Source organism: Medicago truncatula, chromosome 7, assembly GCF_003473485.1.
Source record: "Medicago truncatula cultivar Jemalong A17 chromosome 7, MtrunA17r5.0-ANR, whole genome shotgun sequence".
Classification (NCBI taxonomy): Eukaryota; Viridiplantae; Streptophyta; class Magnoliopsida; order Fabales; family Fabaceae; genus Medicago; species Medicago truncatula.
In genome coordinates this window covers 31,918,917-31,938,470 of record NC_053048.1, presented here as the reverse complement: position 1 = coordinate 31,938,470, position 19,554 = coordinate 31,918,917, and the positions used below count along the sequence as shown (strand labels likewise).

The 19,554-nt window shown below is 31.4% G+C and overlaps 1 protein-coding gene across 1 annotated transcript; it reads left to right on the top strand.

The window, feature by feature from the left end:
- Positions 1–16,696: 16,696 nt before the first annotated feature.
- On the top strand, positions 16,697–19,554 carry LOC25498751 (GDSL esterase/lipase CPRD49). Its single transcript, XM_013593688.3, has 6 exons — positions 16,697–16,887; positions 17,469–17,546; positions 17,978–18,118; positions 18,297–18,373; positions 18,468–18,611; positions 19,000–19,554. The coding sequence occupies exons 1-6, from the start codon at positions 16,777–16,779 to the stop codon at positions 19,214–19,216; spliced, it is 768 nt and encodes a 255-aa protein (XP_013449142.1). The 5' UTR covers positions 16,697–16,776; the 3' UTR covers positions 19,217–19,554.

Below are 19,554 nucleotides of genomic sequence, written 5' to 3'. Positions count from 1 at the left end.
TGTTGTCTCTCGTTAGAGTTTCTTTTTAATTCACTCATCAATGAATAGTGATTCTGTATGTGTGGTTCCATTTTTGGAGGCGTCAAAATTGATTCTAGAAATTGTTTTTTTTTCATCGAATATATTGGTCAACTCAATTTTATATGAATGTATCCAAACATAGTTTTATCTTCAACTCAATTTTCAATTTAAGTCAGAATCAATTTTACAGAATAAATTCACTCAATCAATCAGTTTTTCTCACTGCAGAGCAGAACCAAACTCTATATAACCATGGCAGCATCAGCAGACAGAATCGGTGGTTTACCAGACGAACTATTATGTCACATCCTCTCATTTTTACCCTAATCACAAATCGCTCTCATAAGCCTTCTATCGAAACGATGGAATCCACTCTGGTTAGCAATGCCAAACGCAGACAGAATCAGCGCTTTACCAGAACAAGTACTATGTCACATCATAGAGCTTTTACCCATGAAACAAATCTTCGCGACATCCCTTCTCTCAAAGCGCTGGAGACCACTCCGTCGAAGAATTGACAATATCAACTTGGATGATAGAACCTATATGGATGACTTCGACGCTTGGCATTATTATAGAATGGGGTTGGTGTTTTTGTTTAATATACAGATTCCTATCAAATGTTTCAATCTTGTATATGCATCTCCCTTTTGTCGCTCTTCAAAATTGGATACATTTCTTCATCTTTTAGTGAATCGTGATGTTGAACATGTCAATCTCACTTTCTTGCAGCAACCTTCCATTGTTTGCTTGCCGTATAAGATTCTAACTTGTACAACTCTTGTTGTTTTAAAGTTGAATGGTTTAACTATAGACTATGTCCACTTCTTGAAGATTTACTCAAAAAAAATTTACAAGTTAGCGACACTACTCTTGCTGCTGATGATGCTACAAAGTTCTTAATAACCTTTCCCAACTTGCTCAAAGCCGACATTTCTGAGTCTTCTATTTCTTTTTTTTTCTTCGGTTGAAACTGTTTCGCAATGTGGAGTTTTTGCGTGCACAAGTGATGGTACATACACTAGAAGAAGATTTTTCTGCCACTAAATTTCTCAATTTAACTCATATGGAGCTTAGGTTTGAGGAGGAATAATTGGGATTGGTTAATCAAATTCATCTGCGCTTGCCCAAGTCTTTAGAGTCTCGCGATTCATAAGATTGGAGGAGGTTATGGATTATTAAGCGATGATGATGATAAAAATTGGTTGCATCCACAATTTGTCCCCGAATGCTTTTCATCACAGCTACAAATGTTCTCTTTTATAAATTAAGGAGGCAACGAAAGTGAGCTTCAATTCACGAAATATATTATCCAAAATGCAACAGTCTTGAGCAGTGTCAAGATTTACAGAAATACCTCTTCAAATCTACCAGAAGAGCAGCGCCAAATGATCAAAGAATTATTCTTGTTTCAAAGGGGTTCTGTTCTACGCCAACCTCATTTTGAATGGATATAGAACTAGAAATCTGAAGAAGAGGCATTCGTTTCATTCAGAGTGGCTGCTTTTATTCATTTTATCTGAATCTTAACTACAGTTATTTATGACTGATGATGGTAGTCTTGCTATTATTGATTGCATACTGGTTTGGCATTTAATTTACATTTTTCTATTGATGATATTATTGATTGCAATTGCGATCGCATATTGGTTCGTATAGTTTTTCATTGCTTACTGGTTTCGTAGTGGTTTGCATACTAGTTTGGAACTGTGTTTGAATACTAGTTTTTGAACTGCTTTGGACCAATCCACATTTGTATTCTGAATTTTTCGGTTAACGGGATAATATTAAATGAAAGCGATACTTTCACGTGGTTTTTAGTTGAACAACAGTCTCTTTTCAAGTACTTCAAAACATTAGTTTTTGTTAGAAAAATGTACAATGACGGATGGTATTCTAGCATGTTCCCTATTAGTGCCACATTTTGAGTTTTACCTATCAAAGTAGAAGGGAAGTTAAAGTAATGCATTTCAATGATGTGTGAAGCTGATTTCTTTGGTGCCAGGGTGAATTGGTGGGGGTGTAGATTTGGTAGTCTGCTGAGAATTATGCAGAATTTGGTGTACAGTGTACACTCCTGTTTAATTTGAAAGTTAGAGAGAATTTGGAAAAATAATTTGCTTGTATGCTACAATTGCAAGAAGTTGCCGAGGTTGTGTATGCGCATATAGGCTGTGAAGATACCGTTTCGAAGAAGAGCCTCGCCTGTTTTCTGACCTAGAGCATAAGCAGATTTTTCCGCGGATAGATGGTCAGAATGTGCGGTGCATTTTTTATGTTTTATGTTACATGATTTAGGAGAATCAACAATATTGTAGCTGGTCTTGAATGTGTGAGGCTCATAATATGAAGGGGGCTGGGTAGGTACTATGTTTGGAGAGGAGATGAGTAAATAAATGATCAAGGCAAATTCTAAAGTTTAACAAGGAATGAGAATATGAGGATATAAATAAGAAAATTATAAATACTTTATCAGATGATCACTTATATGATGTAAGACTCTTTATCAGAATCGCAGGTCACGATTAAATCTTTAGTGGTAGTGACTTATCTCTACTTTGTTTAGAAAAGTTGTAAACCTATATTTTGTAGGCATCACTTGTGTAGAAAAGGTGAAAACATGTATGTAACCACACACACACACACACACACACACACACACACACATATATATATATATATATATATTATAATTTGTTAAAATACTTGTTATAAATAATAAATAGGTGTATGTTAGCAAATCTCATATTTTAAATACATCGTCGATCTAGACCGACAACTACAACTGTTGTCAATTCCAAATGGGAAAGACTGCCGGTTGGTTGGTTGAAGTGTAACGTGGATGTTGCATTTCATAAAGCCGATAGGAGAGTGTCTTTGAGGTGTTGTGTGTAACAGCCCGATTTTTAACTAGATTTATTTTAATTACTTTTATTATGTGTTTGTGTGTGATTATTCATCTTTGGGTGCATTTTCATGGGTTTCCGTATTAGAAGGGTATTTTAGTCTTTTGGACATAGGGGTATTTTGGTCATTTTGTGAGAACGGGTAAAATTATAATTTTTACTGGAAATTACTTTTAGTAATTAGTGAGAATAGTTATTTCATTAAGTTACTAGAGTAAATTGAGATTTTACCGTTTAGTGACCGTTAGTGACATTTTACCGTTATTAGTTAAATATCGTTTGGAGTGTAGAAATATTTTTGGTTTGAATAGAAATGGGTTAAGCCCACTAGAAACTAGGTTAAGCCCATTAAGGGTCATACCTAAGGAGTTTTCTTAGAAAAATATCACTTCATTCATTTCATAAGATATTTTCTAGAGAGAGGTAGAGAGAGAAAGTGGGAGAAGAGAAGAACAAGGATTAGAGAGAAGAGGGAGAGCTTGAAGAATCAAGATTGGAGTGAGCTTAGGAGCTAAAGTGAAGCCTAAGTTTAGATTAATCATTATCTAAGGTAAGGGGGTTAGTCTTCATCATAATCATTTAGTGTAATTTTTCATTTGTTGTATGATTAAGTGCTTAATTGAAATAAGTGATTATTTCGAATTTAATTGATGAATTTCGTGCTCATGCTTGATGTGATGTTTGGGTATATGAATTTTTGATAATCAAGTTGTTGATGATGAAATTGCATGCTCAATACATGTTTATATGTATACTTGGTTGATTTTGCTCAAATTGGCATAAATTAGTGTTGTTGTTGTTGATTGTGATGAATTCATGCTTAATTGATGTTGTTGTTGATATGAGATGTTGTTGTTGATGATTCATGGCATGGGTGTTCACAAATCATGATTTGATGATGAGATATGATAGTCGAGTCGTTTTGGAAGAAAACGAGAGTTTCGTTTGAAAATTCAATTGTTAACCATTTTGGAAAATGAGTGTTTGTAAAAGGAATTGGGGTTGTTGAAACTGAAATTTTTCTGTGCATTATGATAGTGTTAAGAGTTAGGAGCATGTGAGTGAAAACGGCGTCGAAAACGGATTAACGGTTTGATTTTTATGCGCGAAAACGTAGAAGTTGAAAATCTGATGTTGTCTGTCAAACCACAATCGTGCCACGATTCGGGGCCAATATGCCACGATTTTGACAAGGTTTTCAGCCTGTCTGATCCTGGAAAAATCGTGCCACGATGGGAAACCAACGTGCCACGATGTTGTTTAACCAAAAACCTCAAAAATGCAATTTTCTTCGGTCCAATTGATTCCAAACTTCTTCCTAAGTGTAGGGACTTTATCCTAATCATCTAGGGATGTTTTTATGGAAGAAATAGCTTTGTAATAAGGGCTTAGTGAGTCCTTGTGTTTTCTTGACTTTAATGAAACAATTAGGATACGAATCTTTGCAAAACTTGAATTTAAGCAAGTTGGCCTATGAGACGTTGATGTATACACTACTGCACTCATATGTGACTTGTGTATATACATGGTTGAGGTCCTAGAGTTTATATACTCAGTTTTGGTTCAATTGTCTCATTGTTTTAAAGTTGTAAAAGGAAAGATGGACTTTATCAGAAAATGTTCTTTTGAGTCAATTATCTTATAAATCTTTCGTAATTAGTTTTGTATGAATATATGGAAGTATTAGATTGATAGTTGAATATGGATTGTGATGTTTATCTTAAGGTGACATATTTTCCTCTTTACTTGGAATGTGAGCAAATCATGTAATTGATGTGAAATTATGTGAAGGTGATGATATTGGTGAATCCATATACATTGTTTATTGTGATAAGGCGGGTGAATATATATATATATATATATATATATATATATATATATATATATATATATATATGTTATGAATTGTTGGGAGTTCATATATGTCGAGAAATGATGAATTGGTGTGAATGCATTTATGCAAGTAATATTGGTGAGAATATGGTGAGTTGTTGTGTGAACATATGCATTGTTGTTGAGTCATATGTTCATGCATACATGACTGATGAAGATGGATATTTTTATATATCTAAATGGTGAGATTATGATGTTTTGTCGGCATCAAGGGCGACGGCCTAAATATTGGTGAGACCGGTACCGCATGCATATAGGGTGTGTCTAGGATCATATCATGTTGTGGCATGAGTCGTAGTTGTGAATGTAGTTGATGTACATTGTGGTTGTGAATGAGTAATTGTGATGATTACATTTGATTGATTGATGAATTGTGTCATTATTGACTATATGAATTCAGGAACTTGTGAATTGGTAAGATTGTTGAATTAATGACTGTTGATGATATTATGTTTGTTAAACACATATCTAAGAGATTTGAATTTTGGTAAGAATGCATTTTTTATGGAAACTATCTACTCTTGATCCATTACATGTTACCTGAATTTAATTATTCCTGATTAATTGATTAATTGGATTATGTTGATGTAATACTCACCCCCAGTGGTTTGTCCGCCTGCTTGCCTGTATGGGTAAGTAGACGTTGTGCAGGAGTAGTAGCTTGGTGAGTACTTGGTGTTGCTGGATAGTGGGAGCTTTCTCCACTATCGGGTCTTAGAGTAGAGTCGGCTCTGATCTAGGGATTTTGTATGATAGTTCTAGATCTTTTGTTGGATTTATTCATGTTTTGAGATTTGTCCACTTGTCGGACTTGGAGATTTTTATGCTTATGCATTTTTGAGATCGTTTGACATGTATGCTTGATGTATAAGAATTTTTTTATCCGCTGCGACTGATGAGGTTTTATATACATGCATGTTGACCGTTAATTCGATTTTGATTTCCTTTGATTTGGTGAAAGTAGCGACTATTTCTTGAATATTATTATTATTCACATGTTTTATTGATTTAATAGAAATAGGGCGTTACATTGTGTGCGTGATTCAAATGGTTGGTTTATCACAGCGCAAACAAGGTGGAAGAGAATGAAAGTGTCCGTCTTGGAAGGAGAGGTCATGGCCCTATTGGAGGCAATCCGTTTTGTTAGCAGCAAAGGATGGCACAATGTCATTTTTGAGTCGGATTCGTGCACTCTTGTGAATTCTCTAGTGTCTAAGCGTAGCGGAGTTTCTGAATTTTGTATGCTACTTTCCGTTATTAATTATCAACTATCTCTACATTCCAACTTCGAGGTGACATTTATTCACGACAAACGAATATGGTTGCTCACTCTTTAGCTAGGGCGGCCAATTCATGGACTAGTCACCATGTTCTTGAGTTCTCTCCTTTTTGTATCGAATCTTTCTTTATTAATGATATGAGTTAATTTTGCTTTTGTCAAAAAAAAAAAAAAATTGTAAAATCTAATTTTTATTTAAATTCTTCTTACCCTATTTTTGCCTTAAATTATTTTGTTATTATATTTAGGTCTTTCAAGCATATACTCATGGTCATGGGAGAATAGCACACCAATTGAACACGTTCTGTTCGCATCTTATCTAAAAATAGAGAAACTGACCCATAAATTAATTACACAACTCACTAAATATACTACATTTTAGTTTAGTGCTACAACAAACTAACAAAGACTTCCATAATTAACTTTCCAAAATTCTATCACGGTTTTAAAACAAACATCACAATTTTCAATCATTGAACAAGCAAACGTCAAGGTCTTGTTACCTAGAATGTAGTTAAAAAAACAACCTCAAAATGAACTATAAAAGATAGTCACAAGACACAAAGGAAACAACACATTATATTGTTTGTCCCTAATAAGAATCTAAGACCTTTTGTCAAAAAAAAAAAAAAAAAGAATCTAAGACCTTTATTTTGGTGGCTAGATTAATTCAATGTCGAAAAATATTTTTGTTGATTCAAGGACAAAAGATCACCAAAGGGAGGTACATAATATGAGAAGGTTTGAAAGTAAAAAATTTATTGTGAGAAGTGGATGGATGTTTGTGGGTGCTTGCAAGAGAGGGTGGTATAGACTCAGAATGAACCTCAACTTTTGAGATCAAAATAGGAATGATGCTTGGTTTTTGTGTTGGGAATGCTTGTTTTTTGTGCAGCAACAACACTTTGTAGGGTTGGCAAAGTCATCAATAGATGTCCATCATCCAAAAAATGGAAACAAGAAGTGCTACATTTACAGGACTTTTAGCTTCTTACATTTGTTATGATAATTATGTCAAGAATTTTTCTATAATTCAGGGATGTAATGTTTATATGCAGCATTTCGTGTAAGGGTTTATATTAATGTTAAAGATTGTTGAAGGGGGGTAGGATCCTCTTCATAATGGCATTTGTGTACTTATGTATGTTGTACTCAATGTTGATTTTTATTGTGCGTTTGGTTCTATGTTTGAATTCCCTCCACCATATTGTGTGTCTAAATGAGTTATAACCATCGATTTAAACTTGCACTAGATAAAATGGAATGAGAAACTTGAATGCATGATCACATTTGAAATGCAAACTCTCAATAATATAATTCATTCTTTGTGATATACTATTGATTCCTTAAGTTAATTTTAGGTTTTAATTTGGTCCCTTGAGTTTATTTCATTTCATTTTGATCCCTTAAATTACAAACATTGGACAATTTGATCCTTAAGTTTATTCTATTTCAATTTGGTCATTTAACTTAAAAAATATTAGATATTTTGGTCTATAAAGTTACAAAATGTAGACACTTTTAGTCCTTTATAATCCTTTCTATCCTAGACACTCTTTAAAGATTTCAAATTAATAAATTATTTTTTAAAAAAGTCAAATAATTAAATTTGCAATATATATACGAATTTTTTTATAAAACTTATCGTTTAAGTTCCTTAAAAAAAGTATGAAAACACACGTAAACATTTTCCTAAAACGAATTAGATGTGCCAAAAGTAAATAAAACAATGGTCTTGCTAACAAGTGCCCTAAGGGTATTGTTTAAGGAATCCACAAAAAGAAATTGTGTCTTGAAAATACAATTCAAATATATGTTAAAGTTATAACCATACAATTTATAATGCAAAAGTTGCTACTTTTATATGCTTAAACAATGTCTTTAGGGCACTTGTTAACATTTTTCATAAAGGGTCATGTTAACTTGTGCCCTAAGGGCACATGTTAAGGAACAAAAAAAAAAGTAACTTTGCATTGAAAATCATAATATTTTAACTTTTAAGAAGTCAAATGCACGACTTTTAGTACGTGTATTTCTACAATAAGTTTCTTAACATATATTTTTGAGGGCACAAGTTAACATTTTCCTAAGAAAATTACTCCAGTCAATGAATAGATGTTAATAATTCTCTTTTTTTCCATAACCACCTAAACCATTCAATGTGTTTGGTTCAATGACTCCACGTCGAATCAAATTATCTTTTGTTAGAAGTATATTATTGAGCAACATCCATGAAAATGAAGATATATTCATTGGAGTAATCTTATTCCAAATCAATTAAATCATGTAGGGAATGTGGTTCAACCCCTCTTATCTTGGCACAACAAGTGATTTATGCTTTTCATTGAGTAATCATCAACATGGTCAATCTTCCACACCCATATGTCTAGCATGTTATCATGCAAAATCTATAACAAAAAATATGCAATCATGAACTAACTCATTCTCTACTTTTATTCTATATGGGGTATTTTCAATTACCTCATTTAAATAAACTTCTTCTCCATCTTCATCCAACACCATCAACAGACCGCTCTAACCTAAATATCTCACATATCAATACATTCTTTTCTAATGACAAATTATACAACCGGCTAAATCTAACACAAAGCAGACCACCTTCAATTCATGGATCACACCAAAAAGTTAGCATCCTCCCCATTGCCTCACTAAATTATTATTACCAAAGCAATTCTCATTGTTTAACCCAATCCCCTCCTTCACCACACATGCAAATCCTTCCACCAGAAGAGACAATTTGGTCATAGAAAATATCTAAATAAATTTTTTTTGAAGAAGAAAAATATCTAAATAAATTATTAACCAATCAATTGCCACGTTTATTGTAACATTCAAGCAACTACTATCTACATATCAATATGATTGTAACTATAGACTAATCTATCATATTTTATTTTTGGTACACTTTTTGTACCACTTTTATATGTTTTAGATTTTTTTAGAACCGACTAGTGTTGCAAATTTTATAAAATTTTTAGTTGTTAGTACAGTGATTCGTTCTTTAAAAAAATTGTTAATAGAGTGATTTTTATTTCACCACCAAAAAAATAGAGGCTATACACCACCACAAAAATAGAGGCTATACACCACCAAAAAAAGAGTTATTTATATTTATTATTGTTTTTTTTTTAAAAAAAAAACTAGTTACATCCTAAGTATTTCTGATTACACCTTGAATCAACAAAAAAGCACAAGTTAACATGACCCTTTTCTACATTCATGTGAACCGAATTTAGTGATCATAAGTAAGGAGGATTTATTAGAACAACATAAAAGTGAGGATAAGGAGAGAAGTTAATTTTTTTTTTTCTATTGATTTTTTAGACTTTGAAAAGTGACTCTTTCAAAATGAGAGTGACAACATATTTGTAATGAGAGAACCAACGTGAATTTAATTCACTTAAGTGCATGTGAAATTCGTTCACGACTCCTCAAGAATTAGATGAGCGAAGAAAATAACGATTTTTGTTAAATAAAGTACTTTTGGTATTATAATGAAATTTTAAGTAAATTAAAATGTTACTAGATAGTTTTTTTTTTTTTCTGACAAACTACTGATTTTTCCCTTGATTATATTATGTTTATCCGATCTTTTTATGATTCATCTTCTAAAATATTTTATTTTCTTTCTTCAGAAGTACACATCATTTTGGCAAAACAATATCTATGTTATTAAGGTGACAACTGCTCTAAACTTAAGAGTTTTTTTTGTTTTTGTTTTTTTGGTATCTGCTCTAAACTTAGAGTTTTGTAAGTAATAGTACCTAACATTCTTTCTTTGCTCAATCATAAGAATATTTCAGCATCTTCTATATGTACTAGATGCGGTCATCATGAAAAGACTTTTCTCCATTGTGTCCGAGATTGTGAATTTTCAAAAAAAAATAAAATATAGTATCATTTCGATTTCAATCATCCACTTTTCTATGATTGTATGGTCCCCCATGATTGGCTCAAAGATGACCTTATAGGTACTCATCCCTTCACCTTCGCTGCCATCATTTGGTGGGTTTGGCGTTACCAAACATGATATGTTTAAGTTAAGATAACTGGTCTCTTCACCGTGTTTTTTTTTTTAATATTCAAAGCATGGTAGCAACCTTCAAACAACTGCCTCATCATCAACCCCAGTAGCGCGGAAGAGGACAGATTTATCAAATGAAATCATAACAATCATTCTAATGCAATCCTTAATGTTGATGGAAGTTGTCAAATTGGCTCACCATATAGGGCTGGTTTTGGTGGCCTCTTGTGTAATTATGTTGGGTTCTATTTGTAAGGATTCTCTGGTTTCATAAAAAATTCAAGTGATATTCTCCAAGGAGAGCTTTTGGCAATTTACTATGGACTTTTACCGGCGAAAGAAATGGTAGTAATAGCTGATCTTGTTTGTTATTCTGACTCTCTGCATTGTATTAATCTCATCAAAGGCCATCCAATAAAGTTTCATACTTATGCAGTGTTGATTCAAGACATCAAGGAACTTATTGATCAAATTAATGTTACTATATGTCATACTCTAAGAGAATGGAACCAATGTGCAGACTCTTTGGCCAAGCTTGGAGCTTCCTCATATATTGATTTTTCCTTCCACACTTCACCTCCCGAAGACCTTCGAAGTCTTCTAAAAATTGACACAACTGGAACTTTTTTCTCTAGAGTGTTGTTTGTTCTCCTGTTCTTTATTTTTTTTTTCTTGTTTTGATTAGCATTGTAATAAAAAAAAAAAACCTAAAACTCAATCATTTGCCGCAACATAATTACTTTTTATAAATTTAAATTTTGAGTTAATTTTATCTTATAAATATATGCACCTAAATTTTTCATTTAGTAAAGAATTCCCCTAACTTTGGGAGAAAAATATTGTGCTTTTATTTATGAAAATAATTTATGATGTGGAGATATACTCTAGTTTAAAGATAGAAAAGACTTTCGAACTCAATAAATATCATAAAAGAATTTATATCTATCTTCTTTCAAATACTATATTAGAACTCAAATCCATAACTTTTAAATCAAGATCTACCTTTTTACCAATGAAAGAAACTCTTGCAATTATATTATCATCCAAACAAATCATTACATAGAAGATTGTATTTCTCCTTACCTGACCCTTTATCCATGTGCTCAAAATAGTCATGTCGATAAAGCTAAACCACCCATCTTACTCGTAGAAATTATATTATTGCAAAATGTTAAAAAGTGAATGTAAGTGTGTTGTCAATAATTTGTGGACTAATAATTTCTTTAACCTAAGTCCAAGGTTTTGTGTGGGAATCCTCAGATTATTCTTTTTTGTTTGTGATCAATACTCGTATTATCTACACCTTATAGAATATTCATGACACAGTCACGCGAGGCACGTTTGGATAATGAATTTGGATTATTCCTTCTCATTCACACACTTGTGTGATTGTTGATCCAAATCTTAAGTTCGAGAATGACATCTATTTTGACTTGATTAATATTTACATTTCAATCTACTAAAGTTGAAATATAAATTGTGTATGACTGTATCAAAAGTATGTTATTCAACGATGGATGGAAATTTAAATTTAAATATGTCATTTTTAGATAAGCTGGAATAAAAAATCATGTGGTTAAATTATTTATTATTTTAATCAACTACTATCAATCAAGCATCAAGGAGCTGCTGTGCTCATCGGATTCTATCAGTTATACAAACTCTCAATTAAACCAATAAGAAATTGTTGTGAATAATAAATTAAAGTGCAATAATTGTGAAACTCTTCCCCACAGCATATTCTTGCCTGTTTAAGAATCTTGTACAATGTGACATACATATATGTGTGTGAATCATCATATAAAATGGACAAATTGTTAATCAAATTATTCACCTTCTAGACCTTTGCCAATTGTGTGATAAGCGTGTTTACTTATCTTCTTTACTACACATGCAGTAATTGCACCCAAAGAACAACGGGAAATTATTTTTAACCCAAAAATTGACAACATGCCTGACATCGTATGAATAGAGCAAATTATTTGAGGAATGTTATTTGATCAATCATTTATAGGATAATTTATGTGATAATTAAATATACACAAAGAAAAGTAGGTACTGATACGAAAACATATACAAAAGAGATAAAGTAAATAGAAAATTATCCTAAAATGATTATACAAATGTCATTTTTTAAATTATTTAAACACACATGCGTAAATAAAAAGTTTTTCTTTCTGAGATGACACCGATCAAAAACATTCATTTATAAATTATATGTTTCACTGTTATTTTAGCTTCTTTATATACTGAATATGACGACCACTCTCACAATGAATCTTTGAACATTAATTTATTATGTTGTGAGAAAGTAATTGCGCTAAACTCACGGCATTGGTTTTATTTTTTTGTTACAAACATTGGTTGCATGTAAATTAAGAATCATATTTGAAATGAGTTTTTTTCTTTTTTTGAGTAATTATTTGAAATGGGTTAAATATAATTTAAACAACAGCAAAGACCAATCAACTAACGATATTTTTTATTATACCATGGTTTTTATTTATTTATAGAATATGAATACCTATGTAATGTTGACGATACGTTTGGTAGAAGAGATTCGATTTTAAAATAATAAACAACACATAATGTACCTAGAGTATACGCTTGTCCGGATACAACGTCTTATCATGTCACGGAGGAGAGGCAGTGTTCAGTTGAAAAATGGATTCAAAGCCGTAAGTATTAACATAAAAAATATGATAAAAAAGATTAAAATAAAAAATTACGGGAGCGTTAAACATAGATTTGATTTGATTCGGTAGAAGATTAACTCATGAAGCAGCAAATGTTTAGGCTATCCCAACGTATGTTAGGAATATTTTTCTTTTACCTACTTCTTTTATTTCTACTATAGTAAAAATGATGAATCTTTTTGGCCGGGACATGATGGAGCCAATAATTGAGGAATTCATTGGTTATCTTAGGAGAAGTTATCTATGCATAAAAATTACGGAGGTATGGGATTCAAATATTTACCAACTTTTAATCTTGCGATGTTTGATAAACAATGGTTGAAACTTCAAACTGAGCATAATTCTCTAGTTTCCCGCATTTTCAATGCTCTATACTTTCCAAACTAAAACTGCATTACTGCTAATTTGGATCACAACCCAAGTTATGTGTGGCGCATGATTTTGAAGACACTGTACATTATTAGATGAGGGGCATGTTGGAGCATCGGAATAGGCAATTCTATTTCCATTCTCAATGAACTTTGGTTAGTGAACGGTGAACAAATTGATGATACCATTTTGGGAGCCCATTATTAGAACGGTTTTTTAGTGAGCAGTTTAATTAACAATTAACCAAAACCTTGGAGCAAGGAAAACATTCAGCAAGTTCTTAGTCATGATATTGCTTCATTAATTTTGAAAACTCCATTAGTTAAGCAAGTGGTGGAAGACAAGTTGATTTGAAAAGCAGAGAAAAACGAGATGTACTTGGTCAAAAGTGCTTATCGTTTATGTGTAGAGGATGCTTGCCTACTCAAGTTAGACTTCAAGATAAAGGAGTACAATACCCACTATCTAGTGTTACTTGTGACGACCCGTCTGAAGAGCTCACCCATGTATTTTTTGCGTATTCTTTTGTTGTGTAGGTCTGGCATCAAAGTGGCCTTTGGAAGTGAATCATGCACGTCTCCGTACATGGTCAACAATCGAAGCCATTTTTAAGCTTTTGTAAGATATTTCGTGCGACAATTCTCAATGCTTTGCTGCTTTTCTTTGGCGTCTATGGAAGCATCGAAATCTTAAACTTTGGAAAGATGTAAAGAAAACCGTTGCTAAGATAATTGATCGAGTTGTCCACTTGTTGGAGGATTGAAAATCAGCTAATGACCCTTCGTCAAGAATTCGCAACCGTCGAGCAGCTCAACAATCCGTGAACAACAATGGTACAAGACCAATTGTGTTGCCCAGACAGCCACATGTCGAGCCTAAAATTGCTAATGCCCACGCGACAAGTTCAGATAGAAGTCATTTTCGTTAGCAACCACCACCTCATGGTCGGGTAAAATTTAACATCGACGCATCCTTCTAAGATCATTTGAATAGAACAGGGATATTAAAATTTTAGTAAATTTTGATGAAATATTATATATATATATATATATATATATATATATATATATATATATATATATTATCATTGTAATTTTTTTTTTTAAATAGTAAAAGTCAATGCTTAAATTATTATTGGAAGTTCATACTAGACAAATTTTAAAATCACATGGTGATGAATTAAAGATTTCCAGTGGGTTAGGTTTGGAAGAAATTATAGGGAGTTAAAAATAGGATGAAACGATGAATCACCATTATTTAACTTGAAAAATGTATCAATTTAATTCAAACTAGAATACCGTGACTAAATTTTTCAGAGTACAAGAAGTATTAAACAAATTATCATAAATAAAATGTTATAAGCACCTTTCTCTCAAAAAAAAAAAAAAAAGTATTAGAGTCTAGATCGAGAAGCTAAAAAAGGAAACAACAAAAATCTCAGATATTTCATCGTGATATCGTTGCATTAAGTATAGTATGAATTTCATCGATATCAATTGTGTTGTTGATTTAGTTACTTACAATCATAATAAAAACGATTTTGATCACGAGGAGTGAAACCAGTTTTAAAATGAGTGTATCAAGTTTGTTTTAGTTTGACCGTGATTAAAATAACACAACTATTTTTTTTTTTTAAGAAGCTAACAACTAATTTAATTGACTTGTATTGGGTTTCCCTGTTCATAATATCATTGATTTGTTCTTACACTTCTATATTAATCTTGTACTCTTTGTTTCTTTTTTTCTTTTCAAAAATAAACGATAGTCATTCATTCAAAATGATAGAGTACATCGATACAATATAAAATCAAAGTCGCTAAAAATAAAAAAGATGAATCTACGAACAAACTCACATCAACAACATAAAACGACAAAGTGCTTATGCCTACAAATATGAGTATATTCAAGTCTCCGGAATACTCGTGTCTCCAAACTGCAACATTGACGATATCAAAGTTATTGATCGGATATGCACTTGCTCAAAGTTAATCTTTCAACTTAAATCAAATAAACATCGTACTAAGACGTGAAATAAAAAACACACCGCACAAAGAAGAAAAATAAAAACAAACAGAGTCTTCTAGAGACGATGAAAACACTAAAAACGAATTCCAGAAAGCTAAAAATATGTGATAATCACTTATTCAAAATTGACGCTTAATCACCTTGTTTCAATAGACAAGAAGAAGAAGAAGAAGAAGAAAGGGATGACGACTGGAGTTTAAAAGGAGAGAAGAGAGAGAAAAAAAATTTAGGGACAAACTACATTGTATTAATCGTGTACTTTGTTGAATTTCTATTTAGTGTTAAATTTAATTAGTTTTTTTTTGTCTAGAAGTCCTAGCTCAACTGGCAAATACCGAAATTGCAAGGTCGGACGTCATGACCTGGGTTCGAACCCGGGACCTCACAGTTGTGTGTGGGTTTATTTTCAGTGGATTACCACTTCATCTAAGACCAAAAAAAAAAAAATTAATTAGTTTTTTGTTTTATCGGTACGAAGTATAGAACTCTCTGATGATAATTTATACTTTTTTTTTTGTCTTGTACTATTTTGATTTGTAAATTTTGTTACACTTTCCACATTAATTTATTAATTAAGTAGTTGTTTTACTTTATAATTTATTGTTAGATGTCATAAGTTTGCTTTGCAATCAATTTTCATTGTTAAAGTTAGAAATTTACAAGTTACATAAATTATTGTAAACACTTTTATTGGCAATTTTCATTGAAATCTGTCACTTCATCCAAAAAATGATTTACAAATGAATGATTACAAGCTTATATGTTCAGATAAGATCAACCACATAATCCCTAACTAACTGAAATAGTGATAACTAATTTTGACATGGGAAATGAGGTATAAAACAAGCTATAGTTAACTAAACTCACTTAGGGCTGTTTATTACGGATAAATTAAAAAAAAAAAAAAAAAAACATACATTCAATAATTTAGATTCTTTTTTTTAAAAAAAAAAAAAAGAAGCTGAAACTCTCATTTCATGTTTGTTACTATAATAAAAAAATATCAAAATGATTTTAACTTTTGATAAAAAAATTTAGATTCTCACTTTTTCAAAAGCAATAAAGATACAAAAATTTGTAAAATGAATTAACTTCTTAGTTTTCAAAACAATAATATTTCTAAAATAAAAGCTAATGAAAATGACACAAGTAATTGAGCCAAAAAAAAATTCTATGAATACAATTATTGCATGTGAACAAGTTTTATTTTTTTTGGTCTTGAATAAGAATCGTTTTTAAAATAAAAATATTATGTGGTTGTTATTTATACGAAAGATACTAGTAATATTACATCCCATTGAATCATGGATAATGTTGAAATGGGAAATTTTGAGAATATAATAAGCTATGATTGCCAGCTACGTAGGCAAGCATATAACGTGGCAAGGACTGCAAACTGGCCCTAGGGGGAGAAAAATAATCAAAAAAATAATAAAATCCACATCTATAAATTGTGATTCCAATATGATACATAGTGCAACATCTCAGGAGTAGTGTTTGAGTGAGAGGGAGCCAAATAAAATAACAACATAGTATAAAGTTATGGCAGGACCAATGAGACCTCAAATCGTGCTATTTGGCTCCTCCATAATTCAGATGAGTTTTGATAATGGTGGTTGGGGTGCTATTCTAGCTAATTTGTATGCTAGAAAGGTCATTTTCTTTCTACTCTATATCATTTTATGGTTGCTATTATATATATACTTTCATGTTCTTCAAGTACATTTTTGCATATTCTGCATCTTCTTGTATATTTTTTTAGTGTTTTAGGGTTAAATGTACACTTAAATATAGTGAAACTTATCCTCCAAGGTATAATCCAATGGTATGGTTTGAAACGTCGAAGATATATTATTAATGAGGTCCAGATTTTGATTCTTACATATTGCAAAAAAATTCTCCAACCTGTAACTAACTAATCACCAAGTATAATGAAGCTGAATTGACCAACTATTAAAATAGTGAAAATATTGAGTTAAAAATAATTAATTTACTAAGAGTTATTTTCTTCTTGGATATTATATTATTTAACAATAATATTTGTTAAACAAGATGAGAAATCTAAGTGGACTTTTTCTTGATAAGTTGATAGACTTGATAAGTGTTTGAGCACTTTTCAGTTGAAATGCATTATTTTGGTTTACATATACATACATATTTTTTTATTTTTTTTTGTAGTTATTGATGGTGAATATAAATTAATAAATTTGTGTGTAATATTGACATATTTATAGGCGGACATAGTATTGAGGGGATACTCTGGATGGAATTCACGACGTGCTTTGGAGGTTCTTGATGAAGTTTTTCCTAAGGTATCTAACAGATTCTAATGGTATCCTTTTGAATATTCCATTGGGTTCCTTTTCAATATTCCAATAATTATTTTTTATTTTAATATTCCATCGTTATCCTCTTGAATATTTAATTTTTTTTCATAAATAATAATGCTAGCTGTTTTATTTTATTATTTTATTTGAGCAATGTCTACATATCTAAATGGAGTCAACTAATTGAAATAGTCTAAATGTCTTAACACATTAATTAGTTTTAGGAATCTAGCACATAAATTAACTCAATTTTTTTTTAATTTGTTTGATTGTTTAGATTTTGACTTAGCTATGCATAATGTGATTACTAATTACTCATTATGGTGAATCACAAATGTATAATTACTTGGATTAATGGTAAGATTGAGATATAAGCAATAACCATTTTGTCTTGTTATGTTTTTTAATCAACTTAGGATGCTTATGTCCAACCATCATTGGTAATTATCTACTTTGGTGGAAATGATTCAATTCACCCCCACCCATCTGGTCTTGGTCCTCATGTTCCCATTGAAGAATATAAAGAAAATATGAGGAAGATTGCTAACTACCTAAAGGTAAATAATGTTTTTCCACATACAATAAGTTATGATTTATTTATTTATTTTTTATAAACAAAGTTATGATTTAATTTGTATACACTATTAAGGTAAAGATGCTTTGCATAGTAAATCAATAAATATGATTCATAATTTTTTAGTGTAAAGTTTAACACAAAATAACAATGCTTTTCAGAGCCTCTCGGATCATATCCGCCTTATATTTCTCACCTCTCCTCCCATCAGTGAAGTACAAATCAAGAAAAAACTCAGGTTGATGGATTTTCTTTCTAGTATAATTTTTTCTTTTAAATTGTATACATGACTCATATATTTCTAACATTTTTTATGGCTTGGATGAGTCCAGTGCAACACAGACTGGAAGAACAAATGAACATTGTGGAATATATGCTAGGGCACTGTTGGAACTATGTGATGAGATGAATTTGAAAGTTGTTAATCTATGGTCTGCAATCCAGGAAAGAGAGGACTGGTTAGATGTCAGCTTTACGTGAGTAGAAATATTCTTTATAGCCTTATAGTTTCTAGTGGTACTTTCAATTAGTATTTTCCACTTTTACTTTTTCTGCATTTTTTTAATCCTACAGTTATTTCCTTAACATCTCCAAATATGTTAGTTGCTGACTTGCAGCTATCAACTACTTTTGTGTATACAAATAAAAATACACATCATTATTGCTAGCTAAACCCTAGATTAATTATTCCACATAGACCCCAACTCACATCCACGTGGCATTATTATTATTCTTTCATATACAAGAGTATATATGTGTTATATATTTCTATCATCGTTTATATAAACGAAGATATCAACAAGGTTGAGTCTAGCGGAAGAATTTAGATCAGAGAACTTAATAAATATTATTATTTTTTGTTAGGGATGGGGTTCATTTGTCAGCCGAAGGAAGCAAGGTAGTGTTGAAGGAAATATTAAGGGTCCTTAGAGAAGCAGATTGGAAGCCAAGTTTGCATTGGATGTCACTACCAACTGAATATGCAGAAGATTCACCATATTACCCTCCAAGTGCAGATGGAACCACCACTATAAATGTTTCTTACAGTATCCCTAGGAGGCATTTGCAATGGGATTTATAAAAAAAAATCATGTGATATTTGCATTTATGTGTGGTGTGGTTTGGTTCATTCTTGAAGCAATAATTGAAAAAGGAAAAAAAAAACTTTGGTTATTATTTTTTGCAATTTATTTTGCAAAAAATGAAAGAATTTCAATTATGTGGAGCCCTTGTGAAATGGGAAAGGTTGTCTTTCATGTATTTTGAAATAATGAAGGGATTAGTTCTTTCACGTGGTGAAATTTCCTTATCTTTTCCTTTAAGGAGCGTTTTGATTTTTATTTATTTGTTGCAATTTTATCTGTATTTATTTATGCTCAATGTACTAATAATTAATTAATCAATTTCAATTCACATATA